The sequence below is a fragment of the Notolepis coatsorum genome (genome assembly GCF_963971535.1).
Source record: "Notolepis coatsorum genome assembly, chromosome: 1".
NCBI classification, from domain to species: domain Eukaryota; kingdom Metazoa; phylum Chordata; class Actinopteri; order Aulopiformes; family Paralepididae; genus Notolepis; species Notolepis coatsorum.
Window position 1 is genome coordinate 188195169 of NC_140165.1, and position 23943 is coordinate 188219111.

At 49.4% G+C, this 23943-nt stretch overlaps 1 protein-coding gene across 1 annotated transcript in view; it reads left to right on the plus strand.

Annotated features, from left to right (window-relative positions):
- pde2a (phosphodiesterase 2A) overlaps positions 1–23943 on the plus strand; it is a gene marked incomplete at its 5' end in the record, with an annotated part of 420725 nt that overhangs the window by 310056 nt on the left and 86726 nt on the right. The window contains 2 exons of the mRNA XM_084308457.1: positions 14741–14915; positions 16698–16810. Coding sequence (XP_084164583.1) covers positions 14741–14915; positions 16698–16810 — 288 coding nt within the window. The remainder of the gene's footprint in view (positions 1–14740; positions 14916–16697; positions 16811–23943) is intronic.

The window sequence follows — 23943 nt, forward strand, 5'->3', positions numbered from 1 at the left end:
CGGCTCTAGCAGCGCTGGACCAGAGATATGGACGTATATGGGATTACGTAATCCAAGAGATAAGGCATATTGACCGCCTACCCCCAGCAACAGACAATCGCTCATTAGACGACCTGTCTATAAAAGTGCAGTCCCTGGTAGGGATGCTGGGAGCGCAACGAGAAAAGGGTATGCACGAGCTATACGCCAACTCTAACGTCGAGAGGATTTTAGAGAAGCTGCCACCCGCCAGACAAGAGCGCTTTAGGCGACAGAGAGACCACCGTGATCCTAACGGTCCCGAACCATCCCTCCTCGATCTAGCCGACTTCCTGGCGAGAGAAGTCAGCAGCCTACGACTGGATACGTTCGTGCGGAGCACACCAAGCTCCAGAGAGGGACCTAGGAGAATAAACGATGGAAGAAGATCGGTGACTGTCATGCACCAATCAGAATCAGTACCGAGCAGTAAGAACCACAGTACCCCCTCGAGAAAAGAGAAGTGGAAGATGGTGTGCCCGTACTGCGAGAAGGAACACTGGCTGTCACAATGTGACCTGTTCACAAAGATGAATGCAGAAGAAGTGAGTCAATGGATAAAGTCCAACAGGCGCTGTTACCGATGTGCGCGCAGTCACATGGCAGCCGAGTGCCGCCTAAAGAAGAGGTGCAGTCGGTGTGACGGAGCCCACCTAGATGTCCTACACGACAGTAACAGAAGAAAGCCTGCACCTGCACCATCGAGCAGCACCAAGGCAAGTGTCATGTACATTGACCCCGCCAGCAGCAGCGGCGCCCAAGTGCTCTTAAAGGTAGTCCGTGTAACATTGAGCTACCAAGATAAAGTCATGGACACTTACGCCGTCCTTGATGACGGGTCAGAGAAGACCCTTCTGCTCGCGTCCGCTGCGGCCCAGCTGGGACTGCGGGGGAGCGAGAACCAAATGACAATTCGGACAATAAGAAGAGATTTAAAGACGATAAAAGGCGAGAATGTCTCCTTCACTATCGCAGCAAGCGGGCAGCCAGAGAGACGGTATAGGATTACAAATGCTTTCACCAGCCAAGAAATAGGACTATCACAGTACACCTACCCCATCGCCAAGCTGATGGATAAATATGTGCACCTGCGTCAACTACCTATCCCGCTCATAGACGGCGCCACCCCGACCCTGCTGATAGGCTCCGACCATGCAGACCTCATAGTCCCGATAGACCGGGTCCATACAGGACCCAGAGGCTGTCCTGCAGCAGTCGAGACCCGCCTAGGATGGACACTACAAGGCCCCCTCGCTAAATCTCTCAACCGAACAGCAGCCACTAGCTGCCTCCACTCCAGAGTGACAGAAAAAGACACCACTCTCCTGCAGCATGTCGAGAGGCTATGGACACTAGAGACAATGCCCTTTAAGAACGAAAAGAAAGACATTCGTTCTAAAGAAGACATTTACGCCATAAACCTCCTCGAGCAAGGGACAAAGAGAGTCACAGTCGGCGGAGTGATGAGATACGCAACTCCACTCCTGAGGCGAGAGGGAATGCCCACCTTTCACGCCACGAAAGAAGCTACGGAGCGGTATCTATTGAACACAGAGCGGCGCCTAGCCAAAGACCCCGCTCAAGAGAGTGTGTACCGCGCTGAGATTGAGAAGCTAATCACAGCGAGACACGTAATGAAGATTGAAGATTAAAGAGGCCGATCAGACGACCGAATCATGGTACGTGCCGCACCACAAGGTCCACCACAACGGCAAGGATCGCATTGTGTTTAACTGCAGCTACCAGATCGGATCCCAGAATCTGAATAAAGAGCTCTTGCCCGGCCCCACACTCGGCCCCTCTCTACTAGGCGTGCTACTACACTTCCGCCAGGACAAGGTGGCTATCAGCGGGGATATCAAAGGGATGTTCCTGCAGGTGAGACTAGTGGAGGAGGATAAGCCCCTACTGCGGTTCCTATGGAGAGAGAGGATCGGAGATGAGCACCCAGCCATCTACCAATGGGAAGTCCTCCCCTTCGGAACCACATGCAGCCCGTGCTGTGCTATATTTGCACTGCAGAAACACGTCGCAGAGGACCCAGCAGCAGATGAAGAGGTCCGACACAGTGCGAAGAACAGTTTCTACGTGGACAACTGTTTACAAAGCGTTTCGACCCAAGAAGAAGCCGAGGCTCTCCTACTCAAGCTACGCGCCTCCCTGATCAAAGGCGGCTTTGATCTCAGGCAGTGGGCCAGCAGCGACCCGCACGTATTGCGCAGCCTCTCCCCCGCGGACAAGGCAGCCAGTAGCGAGACCTGGATGGCGACCATCCCAGGAGAAGCCCAAGAAATGACACTAGGACTAGTCTGGCGCTTCAAAACAGACTCGCTCCACTATAGACACAAACCCCTGACCACGGAGCAGGGAAGGTCGACGGCGATACCGACCACCAGACGGAGTGTGTACAGAACACTCGCCAGACAATATGACCCGTTGGGATGTATTCTACCTTACACCACCAGGGCAAAGATGATTGTACGAGCACTATGGGACAAGGACCAGGGCTGGGACGACCCAATACCCGCACACCTTGCCTCCACATGGAGAGAGTGGGAGACGGAACTCCGCTCACTCCCAGGCGTCAACATACGCCGCAGCTACTTCCCACCCACAGTGAGGCCAGAGACATGCAAGATGGATCTACACGTCTTCAGCGACGCCTCCGAAGTAGCCTATGGATCTGTGGCCTACTTGCGTGCCCAAGAGAAGGGAGGAGAGATACACACCGCTTTCATCCTGGCTCGCTCAAGAATAGCCCCACGAAAGCAACAATCTATCCCGCGTCTAGAGCTCTGCGCAGCCCTAGCAGGAGCGCATCTAGCCACGTTAATCCAACGTGAACTCACCACCCCGGTGCAAAGAACAATCTTGTGGTCAGACTCTACGACAGTACTCACATGGATCAAGTCTGATTCATGCAGATACAAGGTCTTCGTGGGAGTCAGAGTCACAGAGATTCAAGAGTTAACAGAAGCAGCAAGCTGGCGGTATGTGGACACCAAACACAACCCAGCTGACGTCATCACCCGGGGAATGTCCCTAGATGACCTCACCCGTCACAACATCTACAGTGACGGACCAGAGTTCCTCAAGCTCCCGGAAGAAGAGTGGCCTATGTCCACCCCACGGGAGGCGAGTAAAGAGGAGGCTGAAAACAAGAAACCTATGTTCTGTGGATTGAGCACAGTCGCCTCCACAGACCCCAACATAGATGATTGCCTCACCCTACAGAGTGCGCAGCTTAAGACATTGCTGTGGCACCACCCAGAGATTCAGCCCACCACTGACATTTCAGCAGCTGACTACGAAGAAGCAGAACTTCTTCTACTACAACGAGCCCAGAGAGACTCGTTCCCCGATGAGCTAGACTGTCTACAGGGAGGAAAGCCCGTCCCATCAGACAGCAGACTGCTCCACCTGGCACCCGAGAGTGACGCCCATAATCTCATCAGAGTGGGTGGTCGTCTGCGGAGAGCCCCCGACCTACCGGATGACGTTAAGTACCTGATAGTCTTGAACAGCCGACACAAGGTCACAGAGCTGATCATAAAGAAATACGACGAGGATGTGCACCACGCAGGAGCAGAGAGAGTCTTCGCGGAGATCAGACGTCGCTATTGGATACTTCAAGGGAGAGAAGCAGTGCGACGCTTCCAGCGAACCTGTCTAGACTGCCGAAAGTGGCGCGCGCAGCCCAGCATACCCCGGATGGCTGACCTACCTCCCTGTCGCCTCCGACTCGGCGACAAGCCCTTTCACTCCACAGGCATGGACTGTTTTGGCCCGTTGTATATAAAGAAAGGAAGAGGAACCGAGAAGCGGTGGGGTATTGTATTCAAATGCATGACCACCAGAGCAATACATATCGAACTCCTTCCAACCATGAGCACAGACTCATTCCTTATGGCCTTCCGAATATTCACATTGCGGAAAGGAAAACCGTCTACATTGTTGTCTGATCACGGGACAAACTTCAAAGGCGGAGAAAGAGAGCTGAGAGAGAGCTTCCAAGCTATGGGCCCAGAACTTAAGACCCACCTCGCTCCATCCCAGATTGACTTCCAGTTTAATCCCCCGAACACACCCCACTTCGGTGGAACCTGGGAACGAGAAGTACGTTCTATAAAGACAGCCCTGTACGCCGTGCTTGGGGCCCAGACTGTGGCGGAAGAAGTCCTAATGACAGTCCTCACGGAGATCGAGGGAGTATTGAACTCCAAGCCCCTCGGTTACGTCTCAAGTGATGTAGCAGATGTCGACCCAGTCACCCCCAACACACTCTTGATGGTGCGGCTGGACCCCGCGCTACCCCAGACAATGTACAGGCCTGAAGAAGCGAACAGCCGAAGAATGTGGAGGTACAGTCAAGTACTGGCTGACAAGTTTTGGAATAGCTTCCTACTCCACTATCTACCGTCTCTACAGACCCGCCAGAAGTGGGTAAAAGAGAGAGACAATTTGACAGAAGGAACAGTCGTCATGATTATCGACCAGTCACTACCCAGAGCTATGTGGCCGGCTGGCCGCGTAAGCAAAGTGATCACCGGTGCCGATGGCAAGGTCCGAGCAGCTGAAGTGCTCGTCCAAGGGCGAACTTACACACGACCCGTGGCGAGGCTAATAGAACTGCCAAGACTCCCAGACACTATCGATGACGACCATGACCCCATGACTTTGTGAGTTGACTGACCCTTACAGCGGACCTTGAGTGGTAGACAGTGCGGTTAATCTGTCTCTGCTTAGCTAATTAGGTGGGACTAATTAGGGGGCGGCTGTTGTGAAGGATCAGATTAAACCGAATATATATATTTATTTATGGATATATATTTAATAGTATTTGTATATCGTTTGATATCCCTTGTGTTACAAAGGGTCAGATTAAACCGAATATATATATTTATTGCCTGAGATCCCATGTATAATATTGTATATCGTTTGATATCCCCTGTATATTCCTTGTACAATATATACGGAATATCCCTTTACCTGGTAGCAGGACAGACCATAATATTCGTTCTCCTATTGGAAGCGATCCCCCGGCGCCACTGCCTTACCCCCTCGAGCTGACTTGAAAGCTACCGCCAGGACTTGCCCAAACATGCCCGCTTTCGCCCACGGCTACGAGACCGAGAGGCGACAGAAATGAGATAGGCACTATTTGTCCACCGTACGTATAAATATGACCAGCAAATACAGAACTTTCTTTCAGTTCGCCTTCAGTTCAGTTCAGTTCCAGTTATCCAAGCAACGTCTCACCCACTACGCAACGTGGGCAGAGCAGGGCTCGCATTGCCCCAAGATAGTCTCGTGTTATCCTAATACGTCTGTTTGTCGTATCGTTCGCTATTTATTAGTAAACCTTCATTACGAGTCAAAGACCACGTGGAGTGAGTAATTGTGCGTCTACATAGAGCACTTATTGCCCGTGCTAATAGTATAGTAACGTCAAGGTCAACCGTGCACTACCGCACCGGAGGATATCTACACCGGACCAGCAGCACCACGGAGGATTTACACCCCGCCAGCCGTGCCACTCTCCGGCAAGGATTATTATTCTTCATTCTTCACCAAGCTGCTGGAAGCAGAGAACCGTCTACACCCACTGCTGTGGGATCCACGTGCCCGTGGGGACATCACTCAAGCCCGTCTCTGTCGTGCCAGAGACTCCACGACTTCCACCTTCATCTGCGCGGAGCGCACCCTGGGATTACCAGGCTGCTTTTCCCCGCTGACTCAGGGAGTAAATACACCGTCTCCAGGTGTCTTGCTGAAGCTCCGTGGACCATTGACATTCATAGAGCATTGCCCCCCCCCTGCTGGCTTACAACCGGTAGTACACCCCATCCCAGAGTACCAGAGATAATTCTTAATATTTACTATTGACTCGCCTATGCACATTCTGTTTGCCTTATAAGCGCAACTAAGTCATGTAATATAATCCCCTTTATGTAATAAATATTCTAACCGAGTATTTTGTGTGGAAAACCGTGTTATTGTGGAAGTGTTCTAATCTAATATACTTGTGTACAGTATTGGCCAGTAGTACATAGACGGTAGTGATTTAATGATATCAGTACTTGATTAATACAGTCAGGGAATTGTACCCCTCAGTTACAATTGGTCCTTCGATAGCCGGAGAATAATTAGCGTAATACTAATATAATATTAATATTGACATGGCCGATGACGAACACTCCACAAACGGTTCTCCTAAGCTAGATCGCCCGCAGCGCAGACGACAGCCACCTCCCTATCTAGAGGCATACTCTGTCAGTCCAATACCTAGCTTTAAAGGGAAGTCAAACGCGGAAAAAGTAGAAAGTAAAATTATGTCTGACCTTAACAACCAGGTTACCCCGACCACAGAGGCCCTAGTGGGTGCTAATGTAACTGACCAAGCTCACGGTGGGGACCAGGAGGGAACTGACACGACTTTACCCCCAGACAATACCGAAGAAATAGCCCCCGATCAGCTCCGGGAGGAAGACAACCCTAAAGAGACGCGCACCCAGGAGACGGATCTCCTCGGTACGCAACAGGAGAACGGATCTCCAACAAGTACTGCCGGGAGCCGATCGCCCCGAACGGCGTCTTCCCCCAGCGAGGCGGACAAGATGCTGGCGCAGGCACTCATCGCCACCCTGGCAGCCTCCACCGAACGCGATCGACTTCAAGCGCAACAGACGTGCGAGCGCGAACATTTCGCAGGTGAGCGAGAGCGCTTCCAGGCGCAACAAAGGAGCGAAGACGACCGAATAAGACTGGAGACCAGACGCCTCCAGACAGAAGAGAACATCGAGAGAAGCCGCGCCGACGTCGCAAATGCACAGCTCCACGCCGCCCATGCCAGCGCCAATGCCCAGCGCGACGTCGCCAACGCACAGCGCGACGCTGCCCAGGCCAGCGCCAATGCGCAGCGCGACATCGCCAATGCCCAGCGCGAAGCCGCGCGCGACGCAGCCCATGCCCGGCGCGAGGCAGAGCGCGACCGGCTGCAGGCGGAGCTAATGGACAAACTGGTTGCCATGGCGACACCCCCTCACTCCGCACGGAGCTCCCAGAGGTCGTCAAGATATGGGTCTAGGACACATTCCCCTACCCGACGAAGCGACCCGGGACCCCGCCTACAGGAGGATCCTGTCCACGTCTCCGAACCCCCTCCCCAGCCGGTCCATACGAGACCTAGCAACCGGGGTACAGAACCGAACCACGCCGAGAGACTGAACAGACGACTCCAGGTCCTAGCAGAGGGAGAGGAGGAGGAAGAGGAGTGTGAAGCCGACCAGCAGCAACGTGCTCTGGCCCAGGAGGCCCAGTACAGCCCCGACCAGCAGCAACGTACTCAGGACCAGGAGGTCCAGTACAGCCCAGAAGTCAGCCCCGAGGCCCTGCGTTACAAACCCCCGACTCCACTCACGGGTGAGTTTGACGCACCGTCAGCCCTGAGGAACAGCACCTGGGTACCCGACCTTCGGTACCCACCAAGTACCAGCCCAAGACGACACGCAAGAGGAGACTCGCCTAGGAGGCCTCTCCCCCAACGCTCACCGATGTGCCAGTCATCCATGACATCATACATTGCCACGCCGTCATTTCCCGACTTCGCCTATGAGAGTCGAGCACAGTACACGGAGCTCCGGATGTGCCTAGAGACAATGATGGTGGATGTCGCTGATGAACGCCACAAGTATGCAATATTACTGAAGCACCTGAAAGTACCGCGAGCGCACAATATAGCGCTGGCCTATGCCACCTCTTCGACACCATACACAGCGGCCCTAGCGGCGCTGGACCAGAGATATGGACGTATATGGGATTACGTAATAGAAGAGATAAGGCATATTGACCGCTTACCCCCAGCAACAGACAATCGCTCACTAGACGACCTGTCAATCAAAGTACAGTCCCTGGTAGGGATGCTGGGAGCGCAACGGGAAAAGGGCATGCATGAGCTATACGCCAACTCTAACGTCGAGAGGATTTTGGAGAAGCTGCCACCCGCAAGACAAGAGCGTTTTAGGCGGCAGAGAGACTACCGGGATCCCAACGGCCCCGAGCCATCCCTCCTTGATCTAGCCGACTTCCTGGCGAGAGAAGTCAGCAGCTTACGACTAGATACATTCGGGCGGAGCACGCCAAGCTCCAGAGAGGGACCCAGGAGAATAAATGATGGAAGAAGATCGGTGACTGTTATGCACCAGGCCGAATCAGTACCGCAGCACCAGAACCACAACACCCCCTCGACGAAAGAGGACCAGTGGAAGATTGAGTGCCAGTACTGCGAGGGAGAACATCGGCTCCATCAGTGCGAAGATTTCAAGAAGCTGACCACGGATGATGTGAGCCAGTGGGTCAAGGACCACCGCCGCTGCGCGCGCAGCCACCTAGCAGCTGAGTGCCACTTGAAGAGGAAGTGCAGCAGGTGCGGTGGCACCCACCTGGAGGTCCTGCATGACCTCAACAATCGTCAGCCAGGACAACCGAGTGGGCCCGTCGCGGTACTGTACCATGCCGAGGCGGTGGCACCAGCACTGAAGAGCCACCAGACCGCTCCCTACTGTACCTACTGCGACGGCGGACACTGGCTGGCACAGTGCGCCGAATATAAGACACTGAACCCCGTCCAAGTGGACCAGTGGCGTGAGGCGGCCCAGGCGGGCGCCGCTTACCGCGCAGCACGGTGCGGAGCCCACCAGAAGGTCCAAGACAACCGACCAACAGGAGTGCTCCACATTGACCAGCACAGCGAGACCCCCCGAGTGCTCCTCAAAGTGGTCAGAGTGCTCCTGAGCCACGGGGACAAAGTCATGGACACTTACGCCGTCCTTGATGACGGGTCAGAGAAGACCCTTCTGCTCGCGTCCGCCGCGGCCCAGCTGGGACTGCGGGGGAGCGAGAACCAAATGACGATTCGGACAATAAGAAGAGATTTAAAGACGATAAAGGGCGAGAATATCTCCTTCACTATCGCAGCAAGCGGGCAGCCAGAGCGACGGTATAGGATTACAAATGCTTTCACCAGCCAAGAAATAGGACTATCACAGTGCACCTACCCCATCCCACAGCTGATGGATAAATACGTGCACCTGCGTCAACTACCTATCCCGCTCATAGACGGCGCCACCCCGACCCTGCTGATAGGCTCCGACCATGCAGACCTCATCGTCCCGATAGACCGGGTCCATACCGGAACCCGAGGCTGTCCTGCAGCAGTCGAGACCCGCCTAGGGTGGACACTACAAGGCCCCCTCGCTAAATCTCTCAACCGAACAACAGCCACTAGCTGCCTACACACAGAGGCCAGCGACACCGGCCTCTCCCCCGTACAGCAGAGGCTATTGACATTAAGCGAGAGGCCCGTGAGAGAACCGTGGGTACCAGAGGGAGTTCGGAACTCCACCCCCCTCAGCTGCGCTTCAGACGTAGCTGACCTCGAACCCAGCACCCCAAGCGACTCCTTGACGGGGCGGCCGGGACCGGCCCCTCCTCACACGGGGTACAGAGCGAACAAGAGAAACAGACGGAGGAGGAGAAAGCACAGCCAAGCCCAGATCAAAGCAGTCTCAGGCCCGCTTCCTCCTAAGCCCCCCTTCATCCCGTCCAGTCGTCATGACCATAGACCAGTCACCACCCCGAGCTGCGTGGCCGGCCGGCCGCGTAAGCAAAGTGACCACTGGTGCCGACGGAAAGGTCAGAGTGGCAGAAGTGCTCGGCCAAGGGCGGATCTACAACCGACCCGTGGCAAGGCTGATAGAGTCGCCAAGGCTCCCCGACTCGCCTAATGACGACCATGACCCCCTGACTTTGTGAACTGCCCGACCCCTCACAACGGACATTGAGTAGTGGACAGTGCGGTTAATCTGTCCCTGCTTAGCTAATTAGGTGGGACTAATTAGGGGGCGGCTGTTACAGATTAAACCGAATATATATATTTATTGCCTGAGATCCCATGTATAATATTGTATATCGTTTGATATCCCCTGTATATTCCTTGTACAATATATACGGAATATCCCTTTACCTGGTAGCAGGACAGACCATAATATTCGTTCTCCTATTGGAAGCGATCCCCCGGCGCCACTGCCTTACCCCCTCGAGCTGACTTGAAAGCTACCGCCAGGACTTGCCCAAACATGCCCGCTTTCGCCCACGGCTACGAGACCGAGAGGCGACAGAAATGAGATAGGCACTATTTGTCCACCGTACGTATAAATATGACCAGCAAATACAGAACTTTCTTTCAGTTCGCCTTCAGTTCAGTTCAGTTCCAGTTATCCAAGCAACGTCTCACCCACTACGCAACGTGGGCAGAGCAGGGCTCGCATTGCCCCAAGATAGTCTCGTGTTATCCTAATACGTCTGTTTGTCGTATCGTTCGCTATTTATTAGTAAACCTTCATTACGAGTCAAAGACCACGTGGAGTGAGTAATTGTGCGTCTACATAGAGCACTTATTGCCCGTGCTAATAGTATAGTAACGTCAAGGTCAACCGTGCACTACCGCACCGGAGGATATCTACACCGGACCAGCAGCACCACGGAGGATTTACACCCCGCCAGCCGTGCCACTCTCCGGCAAGGATTATTATTCTTCATTCTTCACCAAGCTGCTGGAAGCAGAGAACCGTCTACACCCACTGCTGTGGGATCCACGTGCCCGTGGGGACATCACTCAAGCCCGTCTCTGTCGTGCCAGAGACTCCACGACTTCCACCTTCATCTGCGCGGAGCGCACCCTGGGATTACCAGGCTGCTTTTCCCCGCTGACTCAGGGAGTAAATACACCGTCTCCAGGTGTCTTGCTGAAGCTCCGTGGACCATTGACATTCATAGAGCATTGCCCCCCCCCTGCTGGCTTACAACCGGTAGTACACCCCATCCCAGAGTACCAGAGATAATTCTTAATATTTACTATTGACTCGCCTATGCACATTCTGTTTGCCTTATAAGCGCAACTAAGTCATGTAATATAATCCCCTTTATGTAATAAATATTCTAACCGAGTATTTTGTGTGGAAAACCGTGTTATTGTGGAAGTGTTCTAATCTAATATACTTGTGTACAGTATTGGCCAGTAGTACATAGACGGTAGTGATTTAATGATATCAGTACTTGATTAATACAGTCAGGGAATTGTACCCCTCAGTTACACCTTGTATATTCTTTGTACATATACACTGAATATCCCTTTAGTCTACTACAGCCCATAATAGTTCATTCTCTCATTGGACAAGAACCTGGCGCCAGCAGACAGGCCCCTTGAGTCAAGTTCAATAGTGCCGACGAACATGTCCCAACTAGCCCCGGTTCCGCGTAGGAATACGGCTACCGAAATACGAATGGTACTATTTGTTCACCGTGCATATAAATAGGGCGCAAGTAAAGTAGAACTTTCTTTTAGTCCCTTAGCCCTTAGTTCTTTACCCTCCAACCTAGTGGCAAGACGTTAAGCCTCACCCACGATCCATGTGTGGTGCAGTATGGTCAACTTGGCCTCAGAATGGCATTGAGACATCGTGTGGATTAATAGTTGAATTGTCATAGTTTGGCACTATACCGTCGAGTGGGACGTATTTCTATTAAGTTAATAATAGTCTATTATGTATGGTGCATCGTTCGGTTAGAGTTATAAAGTGAGCAGTACCCCCATCGTTTCCTCGCGTTATCTAGAGTCTTAACCAGGCTGGGCAGACCACGTGTGGTGCTTTCATCCGAGGAGTTCTGGGCCAGGACGAGTGGACCTGCACATTGGATTACCTTACCCGGGCGACGGCGAGCCCTACACGGCTTGGATTATCTACTTGCTTTGGGTGCTTTGATTATGCCATGGATAACAGCCAACACTGGTGAGTGTTGGAACTACCCCCGAGAGGAGTCCAGGTGAGACGGCGCTCTAACCCGAGTGAGGTCGCCTCACGTCTCTTCGTTGTGGACCGGCAGCTACCGTCTACAAGAGGGCCCAGCTGTATTCATCTGTGGACCAAGGTTCTGTGGGCACCGTGTTCAGCACTCTGAATTCTCCCAAGAAATCGTTGGCCAGATGGGATATCGCCAGCGGCTCTCCTAACCCCCCCCCCCCTACTGACTTACAACCAGCGCGACCCCCTTTAGTGTATCCAGCTATAATCATTTAAGTACCATCGCTATTTAGTTTCATCAGGTGGGAAAGTGTTCATCATATCTATATCATGTACTGTGTGGCCAGTAGTTAAAGTACATAAAGCGGTAGTGGTTTAATGATACCATACTTATCAATACAGTCAGGGAATTGTACCCCTCAGTTACACACAGTATACAATGAATCAATTAGCGTTAGGTAAATCATCATCAAAATATACACGTTTCACACACACACAATCACATATACACGACCTTACCTGGTGGTTGCCAATCGGCGCTGCCGTCAGATTCATGCACAGTTGAATCTCTGTCCGAGGAGGCTGAAGAAGATATCAGCACAGCGGCCACCTTCCTATTCCTCGAACTGCGACGGGGAGAGCCGCTCCCGGTCCCGGGGCGAGACACGTCGCTGGGCCCAGCGACGGTCTCACGGCTCTCTCCGATCGGAGCTACCAAAGGACCGGTCGTTGGTGCTGCTGCTGCTGCAATGGCGGGTCCAAATGCCAGCTTCGTTTGAACAAACCGATCCGCCGTCGGTCTGTCGCCTCGCTTACCTACACTACGTCTCCTCATACTGATCTAAATGGAACTACTAACTGATCAAACTACTATTACTACTACTACAATATACTAACTAAACTGCACACTAATCCCTCATAAAAGTACTACTAGTTAGCACGACTAAGTACTTCTAAAGCACAGCTGAAACCTTACAATTATTCTGATACTACCACTATACTGTATAAAACTATAAATATAGACTATAGGCTGATCACAATACAAATATCTCTCTCTCAATCTCTCTCTCTCTATCTCTCTATCTATCTCTCTCTCTCTCTCTCTCTCTCTCCCCTACAAAACCTCGTCGATTCTGGGATGCCGCAAACTTTTATACCTGTGGTCAGGTATGCTGGCCAATCAAATGCCAGCTTCATTGTAGGGTGCAATATTCATTCTCTTGTGATACAGTGTTAGAAAATAGGGGGACACTGCCACCTAGTGTAATTTGAGAGGAACTGCAGTTTCCGGTCCAAACTCGCTGCCAAAAGCTCCGCGGTGAAGTTCAGACTGGGAAAATCGAAAAAAGATGTAAACAGATCAAAGACGAGTTACGGCGTCTTCGGCAGAATGAGCATGGCGAGCAAAGACGAGTTCCGGTGTTTTCGGCGATTAAAGTGTTAAATGAGGCTATTATTATTATTATTATTATTATTATTATTATTATTATTATTATTATTATTATTATTTTGCAACAAGATAGCCTACATAGAACATAAATAGCCTGTCAGATGGGATGGGGAATTCCACAAGCGCCTCGGGCCTCGCAAGCAGCGTCTGACGGTTGAATCTGTCTGATGGGCGAAACTGTCTGACGGCGCACTGGAGTAAATAGAGAAACTATATGAAATATAGAAATACTGTAGATGCGTTCGTTAGAGAAAATGTATTTCAATAGCATACGCGCTATTCTATCAAGTCATATAAGTTCCTTGGGGTACACCTGAACAATAAACTGGACTGGTCGGACAACACAGAGGCCCTCTACAGGAAGGGACAGAGCAGGCTGTTCTTCCTGAGGAGACTCAGGTCCTTCAATGTTTGCAATAGACTGCTGCAGTCATTCTACCAGTCTGTAGTGGCCAGCGTCCTCTTCTATGCTGTGGCATGCTGGGGGGGCTACATCCACTCGAGGGACACCAACAAACTGAACAAGCTGGTGAGGAAGGCTAGCTCCATGGTGGGAGTCGAGCTGGTCAGACTAGAGGGGGATGAGAAGGAAGCTGGCTGCTATCCTGGAGAATCCCTCCCACCCCCTCTACGACGAGCTAGTCAAGATGAAAAGCACGTTCAGTCACAGACTCATACCCCCCGACACTCAACTAACCGCCTCAGCCAGTCCTTCATACCAGCGGCCATCAGGCTCCACAACAGTGGGCAGGGACTGCTGCCAGACATCCAACTACAACTACTAGGAACCTAAAAAGGACAATAACACTACCTTATGCATACTGCACCTTATGTGATACTTTGATACTGTGAATACTGTATATTTCAGTTAGTTAGTTAGTTCATTATATTGACTTGTTATATTGTTTACACTGCTGGTTTTTAATACCTGTACCTCCCCTCCCCCATGCTGCTATGATGCCTGAATTTCCCCAAGGGGATCAATAAAGGAATATCTTATCTTATCTATCTTATCTTATGTGCACTGCCAGCCAGCTATGTGCGATGGAGATACAGTATACACTTTACATTTTGACATAGAGAAGATAATCTCCCGATTCAGATACAATTGAACACAAACGGTTCCAAAGATATTTAATGTTTCTCTGCATATTTTCACACTGCCAACAAAGTACTGGTCATTATTTTTCTTTTCAGTTGCTGCCGTGTTGAAGTCAGAGGTTCTGTGTAGGATTGTTAGTAACTGTCTAACTGCATATATAACTGCATATTATGTTTATAAATAATATCCATATACAAGTGGACATGGCCTTAATCTCACTCAAATTAAGGTGTGTGTGTGTGTGTGTGTGTGTGTGTGTGTGTGTGTGTGTGTGCGTGTGTGTGTGTGTGTGTGTGTGTGTGTTTACAGAAGGAGTTTCGTATCCCAGCAGACCAGGGGATAGCAGGTCATGTTGCCACCACAGGTCAGATCCTCAACATTAAGGACGCCTACTCTCACCCTCTGTTCTACCGCGGGGTGGACGACAGCACCGGCTTCAGGACCAGAAACATCCTCTGTTTCCCCATCAAGGATGAGAACGATGGTAGGACCCACTAGCCTTGCTGGGACCCTTGGACAGTCGTCTCGCGTAGCCAGACCTCTCTCCACACTACATAGCCAGACCTCTCTCTAAACTACATTGCACTACGTAGCCAGACCTCGCTCCACACTATGGTACACTACATAGCCAGACCTCTCTCCACACTACGTATAGCCAGACCTCTCTCCACACTATGGTAGACTACGTAGCCAGACCTCTCTCCACACTATGTTACACTACGTAGCCAGACCTCTCTCCACACTATGTTACACTACGTAGCCAGTAGCCAGACCACTCTTCACACTACGTAGCCAGACCTCTCTCTCCACACTACGTAGCCAGACCACTCTTTACACTATGTAGCCAGACCTCTCTCTCCACACTACGTAGCCAGACCACTCTTCACACTACGTAGCCAGACCTCTCTCTCCACACTATGTAGCCAGACCACTCTCCACGCTACGTAGCCAGACCACTCTCTCTACACTACCTAGCCAGACCACTCTCTCTACACTACGTAGCCAGACCTCTCTCTCTACACTATGTAGCCAGACCACTCTCTACAATACACTAGGTCTGGCTGAACCTATTATTATTGTCACAGGATGGGACACTGATACAAGACCCTCTTCCATCCCTCCCCCTTCCATCCCTCCTCTCCTCTTCCATCCCTTCTCTTTCCCTCCATCCCTCTGCTCCTCTGCCATCCCTCCTCTCTCCCTCCATCCCTCCTCTCCCCTTCCATCCCTCCTCTCCTCTTCCATCCATCCTCTTTCCCTCCATCCCTCTGCTCCTCTGCCATCCCTCCTCTCTCCCTCTACCCCTCCTCTCCCCTTCCATCCCTCTCTCCCTCCATCCCTCCTCTCCCCCTCCATCCCTCCTCTCCCCCTCCATCCATCATCTCCTCTTCCATCCCTCCTCTCCCCTTCCATCCCTCCTCTCCTCTTCCACCCCTCCTCTTTCCCTCCATCCCTCCTCCTCTTCCATCCCTCCTCTTTCCCTCCATCCTTCTGCTCCTCTTCCATCCCTCCTCTCTCCCTCCATCCCTCCTCTCCCCTTCCATCCCTCCTCTCCTCTTCCATCCCTCCTCTCCCCTTCCATCCCTCCTCTCCTCTTCCACCCCTCCTCTTTCCCTCCATCCCTCCACTCCTCTTCCATCCCTCCTCTTTCCCTCCATCCCTCCTCTCCCCTTCCATCCCTCCCCTGTCAGAATGGAGGTAGGTGAATTCCAATGGGTGAAGGCAATCACAGAGACAGAGAGTGTTTACTCTTGAACAGGTTCGACTTTAATAGTAAGAACACAGAGTAAATTCTAAGAGAGACAAATGCTAATAGCACAAGTGGAAAATAAGGTAAATGGGAGCTTATTGGAGGTCCAGAGTAGAACCGTCCGCGTTATCCCCGAACGCAATTAGTGAAGACCTGACAATGAACAAGCAGAAGAGAGGTATGTTACATAGACACCAAATACCAACATTCCACACACACCCCCGTGACAGCCAATCAGGAACCACCCCTAAGTGACAGCACTAATTGACAGGGAAATGACAGGTGACAAGCCCAGTGACATATGCCAGGAATGTGGGTGGTCACCGACCACAGTCGGTGTCCAGAACGTAACACTCCCCCTCTCCATCCCTCCTCTCCTCTTCCACCCCTCCTCTCTCGCTCCATCCCTCCTCTCCCCTTCCATCTTTTCTCTCTCCTTCCATCTCTCCCATCCTCCCCCTATGCCTCCTCTCTCCCTCCATCCCTCCTCTCTCCTTCCCTCCTTCTCTCTCTCAGCGGTGATTGGTGTAGCTGAGTTGGTGAATAAGACAAACGGTCCGTGGTTCAACCGTTTTGACGAGGACCTGGCAATGGCCTTCTCTATATACTGTGGCATCAGCATCGCACACGTGAGTCCCCTCCGCTCTCTTCTTCACAAAAGAAAACAAACTAATTGTTCAATAAACTCCTGAACATGTCTCAGCAGCATCTCTACACCTTTACCCTCATTGACTGATCTATGAATATGCAAATTGATAACAAGCACCCATTGATATTTACCAGGAATTCCAAGTGGGCAGTGCTGTATAATGAAAGTCATACCGCCAACAGGAATTAACCATAAAAACCTGTTTTTGAGTGGAAGTGACCTTTACCATAAATACTGTCCACTGTTGGCTCCATTACCCCCCCCCCCCCCCCCCCTACTCACTTACTGTTGTGAAGTCAGTCTGATGTGTGTGTTTATGTCAGTGATGTATTGCAGCGCTAATTTTCCGTAGTAATAGGTAGTCTCTCTCACCTTCAACCTCATTCTTAATAACTCACTGAGTGTTGGACTAAAAGCCTGCTCTCAAACATTCAACTCGACTTTATAAAATACAGCTACTGAGTACAAACAGACCAGAAACATCCATTATGGTGTCATCTTTGCCCAGATAATTCTCTCTTACCTTCACCCTCAATTAAATGAGGCCACAGAGTGTTATATAATGGACCTGCTGGCAATGATTCACCTCAACGATATAGAAACCAAAATAGCTTCAAAATTCATACATGATGGTGATGCTTTATTGTATTGGTTTTTCCCAGTGGTTCTCCATGTGAGTTCTCAACGTTGAACAATTGAGGAACAGTTTGATTTCAACTGATTAGTTGGTTCGATTCCTTGATTGCTTGAGCAAGACACTTAACCCCTAACTGCTCCCGATGAGCAGGTTGGCACCTTGCATGGTTGCCTCCAGCCGTGGGTCTGTGAATGTATGAGTGAATGTGAGGCATAAGTGCAGCACTTTGGATAAAAGCTGTTATATAAATGCAGTCCATTTACCATTTAACTGACTAGAAGTCAGTCCTATGAGAGAATGTATAACAGGGACTATTATTTAACTGACTAGAAGTCAGCCCTATGAGAGAATGTATAACAGGTATTATTATTACACTGACTAGAAGTCAGCCCTATGAGAGAATGTAGAACAGTGACTAGTATTACACTAACTAGAAGTCAGCCTTATGAGAGAATGTAGAACAGTGACTAGTATTACACTAACTAGAAGTCAGCCTTATGAGAGAATGTAGAACAGTGATTAGTATTACACTAACTAGAGGTCGGCCCTATAAGAGAATGTAGAACAGTGACTAGTATTACACTAACTAGAGGTCGGCCCTATGAGAGAATGTAGAACAGTGACTAGTATTACACTAACTAGAGGTCGGCCCTATAAGAGAATGTAGAACAGTGACTAGTATTACACTAACTAGTGTTATGGTTTGAAACCGACCCCAATAGCACAACACAAGACAGGTATGAGAGTTAGCCAAAAACAGGGCATTATTTATTTAATACAAAAAAGCGGCACTCAGCCTTTAAGGGGGTAAAAACATCAAACGTCCATGAACAACAGAAAGGCGGCACTGTGCCTTTAACGGGCGAACAGGCTGGGAAAAAGTAACGGGGATCTTCTTCGTCCCTACAACCGAGTAGGGCTCTGCGGCTCAGCTCTGCCAAGGAATCCTCTTCCTCCCGACCAGACGCTGCCCACGGGCAACGCAGCACACAGGGGGTCCGAGGGGAACGGGATGAGAACACGCCGTCCTCCCGTGGAGTAATAAGGAGCGATGGCGAGCCTCACCCCAGGAACCAGGACCACGAAGAGGGAGTTGGGAAGTAGCCGGCTTGACGTCTGGAGTGGGAACACTGGAATCCTCCCGTGGAGTAGTAGAGAGCGAAGGCGGTGTCCCACTCCAGGAAAACGGCGACAGGTGGTGACGGGGGGCACGTCGTCTCACGCCGGAGACGCGGCAGTAGAACACAGGGGTCCGAGGGGAACGGGGTGAGAACACGCCATCCTCCCGTGGAGTAATAGGGAGCGATGGCGAGCCTCACCCCAGGAACGGGGATCACGAAGAGGGAGCTGGGAAGTAGCCGGCTCGACGTCTGGAGTGGGAACACTGGAATCCTCCCGTGGAGTAGTAGAGAGCGAAGGCGGTGTCCCACTCCAGGAAACGACGACAGGTGGTGATGGCTGGCACGACGTCTCACGCCGGAGACGCGGCAGGTGATGGTAGCAACAAGAACGACCCGACAATGAACGTTAGGAAACCCAGAGTATATGAAGGGCTCCAGCGAGCTGATTAGAACTCACTTCAGGTGCGCGACGGTAATTGGTACCTTGAAGACCTTGAAGCGTGCGGCGGCAACGGACCAATCCTCACAACTAGAGGTCGGCCCTATGAGAGAATGTAGAACAGTGACTAGTATTACACTAACTAGAGGTCGGCCCTATGAGAGAATGTAGAACAGTGACTAGTATTACACTAACTAGAGGTCGGCCCTATGAGAGAATGTAGAACAGTGACTAGTATTACACTAACTAGAGGTCGGCCCTATGAGAGAATGTAGAACAGTGACTAGTATTACACTAACTAGAAGTCAGCCTTATGAGAGAATGTAGAACAGTGACTAGTATTACACTAACTAGAAGTCAGCCTTATGAGAGAATGTAGAACAGTGACTAGTATTACACTAACTAGAGGTCGGCCCTATGAGAGAATGTAGAACAGTGACTAGTATTACACTAACTAGAAATCAGGAAATTGTGTCACAAACCTCTACTCACCATAATTATCATCTGCTCTGCCTGGCTGTCTATCTCACTTATCTGTTGGAGTGGACATATATAATACACATTCCAATGATTGGTTCACACTTAAAGCACCTAGAGTTTGTACTGAACATGGGAAATCTGCTTTTAGCTTCTTTGCTCCTGACAAGTGGAACATCATACAACAAACTGGGGAGGAGGAGGAGTGCACCTGTGACCCCCGTTTCCATCAGGGGAGTTGATGTGGACATGGTTGAGGTGTACAAATACCTCGGTGTGCACATCGACAACAAACTGAACAGGTCAAAACATGCAGAAGCACTATACAAGAAGGGCCAGAGCCGACTCTACTTCCTCAGAAGGCTGAGATCCTTCAATGTCTGTACAAGGATGTTGAGGATGTTCTATGAGTCGGTGGTGGCGGGCGCCTTCTTGTACGCTGTGACCTGCTGGGGCAGCGGACTGAGAGCAGTGGACACAACCAGGCTGGATAAGCTGGTCAGGAAGGCCAGCACCGTGGTTGGGGTGGAGCTGGACTCTCTAGCGAGGGTGGCGGAGAGGAGGAGCCTCGCTAAGCTCCAGGCCATCAGGGAAAACCCCACCCACCCCCTATACACAGACTTGGCTGACAGGAGGAGCATGTTCAGTGCTAGCAGGGGCGGCGGGGGGGAGGAGCTAGCAGGGTCTTAAGCCCCCTCTGAAAAAGGCTTAGCCCCCTCTAAGCCCCCCCTCCCAGTTATGTTTTTTATTTTATTTATATATAAAATACATTACGAATGTATTTTAGCGAAGAACTGAGAAATTTGGCAGAGAGACGGCAACATTATCGTGGGTTTGCGTGATGAGTATCTCCACCTCTTTTATTGTGAAGCTGTATCTATCTACCGGACGTCATCAAAAGCATGTCTGTCACTATAGCCAATTGAAATGCTAGAAATGGTCACGTGGACTGGGAGAACCAATGGAATAGTCCCACCGGGACTACACCAATAGTCCCTAACGCACTTTCACTTCCGCGTTCGAGATGCGTGCGAGTTCAAAAAACAAAACAAACATCTTTGGATATAAATAAGAACGATTCGGGGAAATATAACGCTTCTTTTAATAAACAGGAGCCATACATAAAATACGGGTTTATCGCAACAGGTCGGTGATTCTTGCGTGCCGAGCCGACGTCCTCTCTGCATAATATGTGGCGACAACAACAACAACAACAACGAGGCAAGTTGGCAGATAAAGTAGCTGCTGCATTCAACGCCAATCTGGAATTGGAGGGTGGCGAGTGGATATGTGACATGTTTCAAACATTAGCAGGGATTTTGGAGGACTTAACAACAAACAAGGTAGGGTGAGTCGTGTTTGCATGCATTCTGATCTGTTCGTCACCCGCCACGGTGATCTGACTGCAACAGCTGATCTGCTGTTCATGAATGAATGAATGAATGAATGAATGAAAAACAGATTGCAGAATGGGTACAATACAGTACGGCGCAATACACACAATTGTTAAGGGGATGCAGACCAGAGAAAAACGTTTTTATTTTTTTTCAATATCAGGATATTAAATTAGCCATTGTTTTTGATCCTGGCCCGCCAAGAAACGGCTTGTGGAAAATATGGCCCGTGGCCAAACCTAATAGCCGACCCCTAGCCTATATTAGCCGGTATTTTGTTTGTTGCATTAAAATTCATTAGCCCCTGCTATAAACAATCCAGCCCCTCCAAAGCTCCCGCGAGGCCAATTCTCTGGCGCCGCTACTGAGTGCTAGGCTCACACTACCCAAATGCAGCACTGAACGGCACAGGAAGTCCTTCATTCCAACAGCCATCAGACTATATAATGCATCACTGTGCCTCACTGCATCACTGAGCACAGAGCGGCAGCTCAATAGTGGCAGGAGGACGCGACTAGCGGCCTCCAGGCTCCACAACAGGGGGCAGCGACGGCTGCCAGACATTGATCTAAGTCTTATTGGAACCCAAGGAGGACAATACACTACCTACCCCACCTACCCAATCCAATGTACAGTTTCTACGTCAAATGTATATACTTTTTCTTTCTGGACTCTTTTTGTATCACAAACAGTACTGTAATTGCAAATCTGATATGTCATAAATGTATAGATGTAGCAGTTCTGTCTATCTGTATGTCATGTATGTCATGTTACGATGAATTGAAAATGGGGGACCCTGATGTAAACAAGACGAAAGTCTTTCTCTGGTCTGCATCCCCATAACAATTGTATGTATTGAGCTGTACTGTACTGTACCCATTCTGCAATCTGTTAATAAAGTTTTCAATCAATCAATCAATCTAAAGCATACTGCACCTTGTGACACTGAATACTGGAATATATATTTCATATTTCATTTAGTTAGATTTAAATTATAATTATATTGACCAAATTGTTTACCCCATGCTCAATATGCTCAGTATATTCTTACTGTATTTATTTCTGTATATTTTATTTTATTTTATCCTATTTTATTTTACTCTACTCTTATCCTAGGCAACTTGATTTGATTTGTGTTATTATTCTAATTTGTGACCTGTCCTGTCTAAATGTTTAAATGTTGAGCGATTTGCAGTGTCTAATTTCCCACGGGATAATAAAAGTATTTCTATTCTATTCTATTCTATTCTAAACTCTAAAACTCAATGCTTTGGTATCCTTTGGTCAGTTTAAATCCTTGATTACCAACCATTCCTTCATAATCTGTAATTGTTTTTAATTGATTGTACACATTTTATTATGATTGCACTCATTGTATATATTGTATTGTTTATTGTATTTATCATGTATCTATTATTACAGTATGTTTGTATGCTCGACGTCATTGGAAATGAGGGCTTGCCCTCAATGAATTTTCAAGTTGAAATAAAGATTGAATGAATGAATGAAAGTGAGATTCAGCATGTATGTCTCCAACATTACTGTATGGTCTGTGTATAACACAGTGGAGATAGACTAAAGCATTACATCACGCGCAGGAGTGGGTTGTGAGAATTAGACCATGCCTAGGGGTGGTCTAATTCTCACAACCCACAACAAGCATTCTTAGATGCTTCTATAGAAAGTAGGTAAAACAAATAAAAAAAAGTTTTCCTTGCCCTTTATAGGGGGGGGGGGGGGGGTTCTTTGCCCTATAAGAGGGTATTTTTTTTTCAACTGGTTAAGTTTAGGCACTCTTTCGAAGTCGCTCTCTTTCGAAGTTGGTTAAGGTTAGAGTTTGGAATCAGGGCTGGTGGTCTATCGCCCTGCTCTAAAGACAAACTCTAACCTTAACCAACTTCGAAAGAGAGTGACTTCGAAAGAGTGCCTAAACTTAACCAGTTGGAAAGAAGGCGGACAGTAATAAAATTAGCAATCAATCAATCAATCAATTCAATAATCCACGCTCACTTAAAACAGCGCACCTCCCAGCTGCTTCTATAGAAAGTAGGTAAAAAAATAATAATAATACATTTGCAATTAATCAATCAATCAATCAATTTGCACGATTTTTATTTTGTTCCACAATGACTCATGACCCATCAATTACATCATCCAACATTGTTTAAGAAACTAACACATTCGCCATGACAGAATCGTTTTTCATTTAGTCTTTATGACCCTATCACCATATCCTTTCGTAACGTTTACTGTCCGCCATCTTGCTTTCACTTCTAAAAACTCGCATGGCGGAGTGATAGTAATTCGGTTGTGGGCGGGTCCTGGGACCAAGAGCGTGGGGTTATTACAAATACCCACGTGTAACTTTACTGTTTCATCAGAATCGAGAAATTTGCATGCCGTTGTATAAATGCTGTTAGTCTACTGCAGACAAGCTGTGACGGCTATTCTAGTGGAGAGTTGTTTTGTTGCAGAGTGACTCACACAAACATCCAGGTGAATCATCAATAACAGGAAGGCTGTCCTACGAACACAATAACCACTGTTACTGCAGCGGTACTCAGCTTCCAGAGCACAATCACACAATAAACAATAAAACCCCACAGCTTTCTGTCATCACAATGTGAATGTGTCACATAATGAAGGTTACTTAAAGAGCACCTACGGGAGGCTGCAATTCGAAACTGGCCACTGTAAATGCCCAAAACCCCCACCACCTCCTAATAGACAGTCTCCTCCCCACCGCATTTATATATTCCCTCCCCGCCGTATGTATATTTCTCTCCAACCCACCCACCCCCTCCTAATGTACAGTCCCCTCACCATCATATGTATATACTCTATCAGGATCTAGGGGTAACAGTACTGTATATTTGAATACCGTTTATGTCACAAATGTATCAGTACTAAATACCTATATGTCCCTATGCCATATATGTCATGTATGTTGTGTATGTCATAAATGTCTATATGAATTGAAAATGGGGGACCCTGATGGAAACAAGACAAACGTCTTTCTCAGGTCTGCATCCCCTTAACAATTGT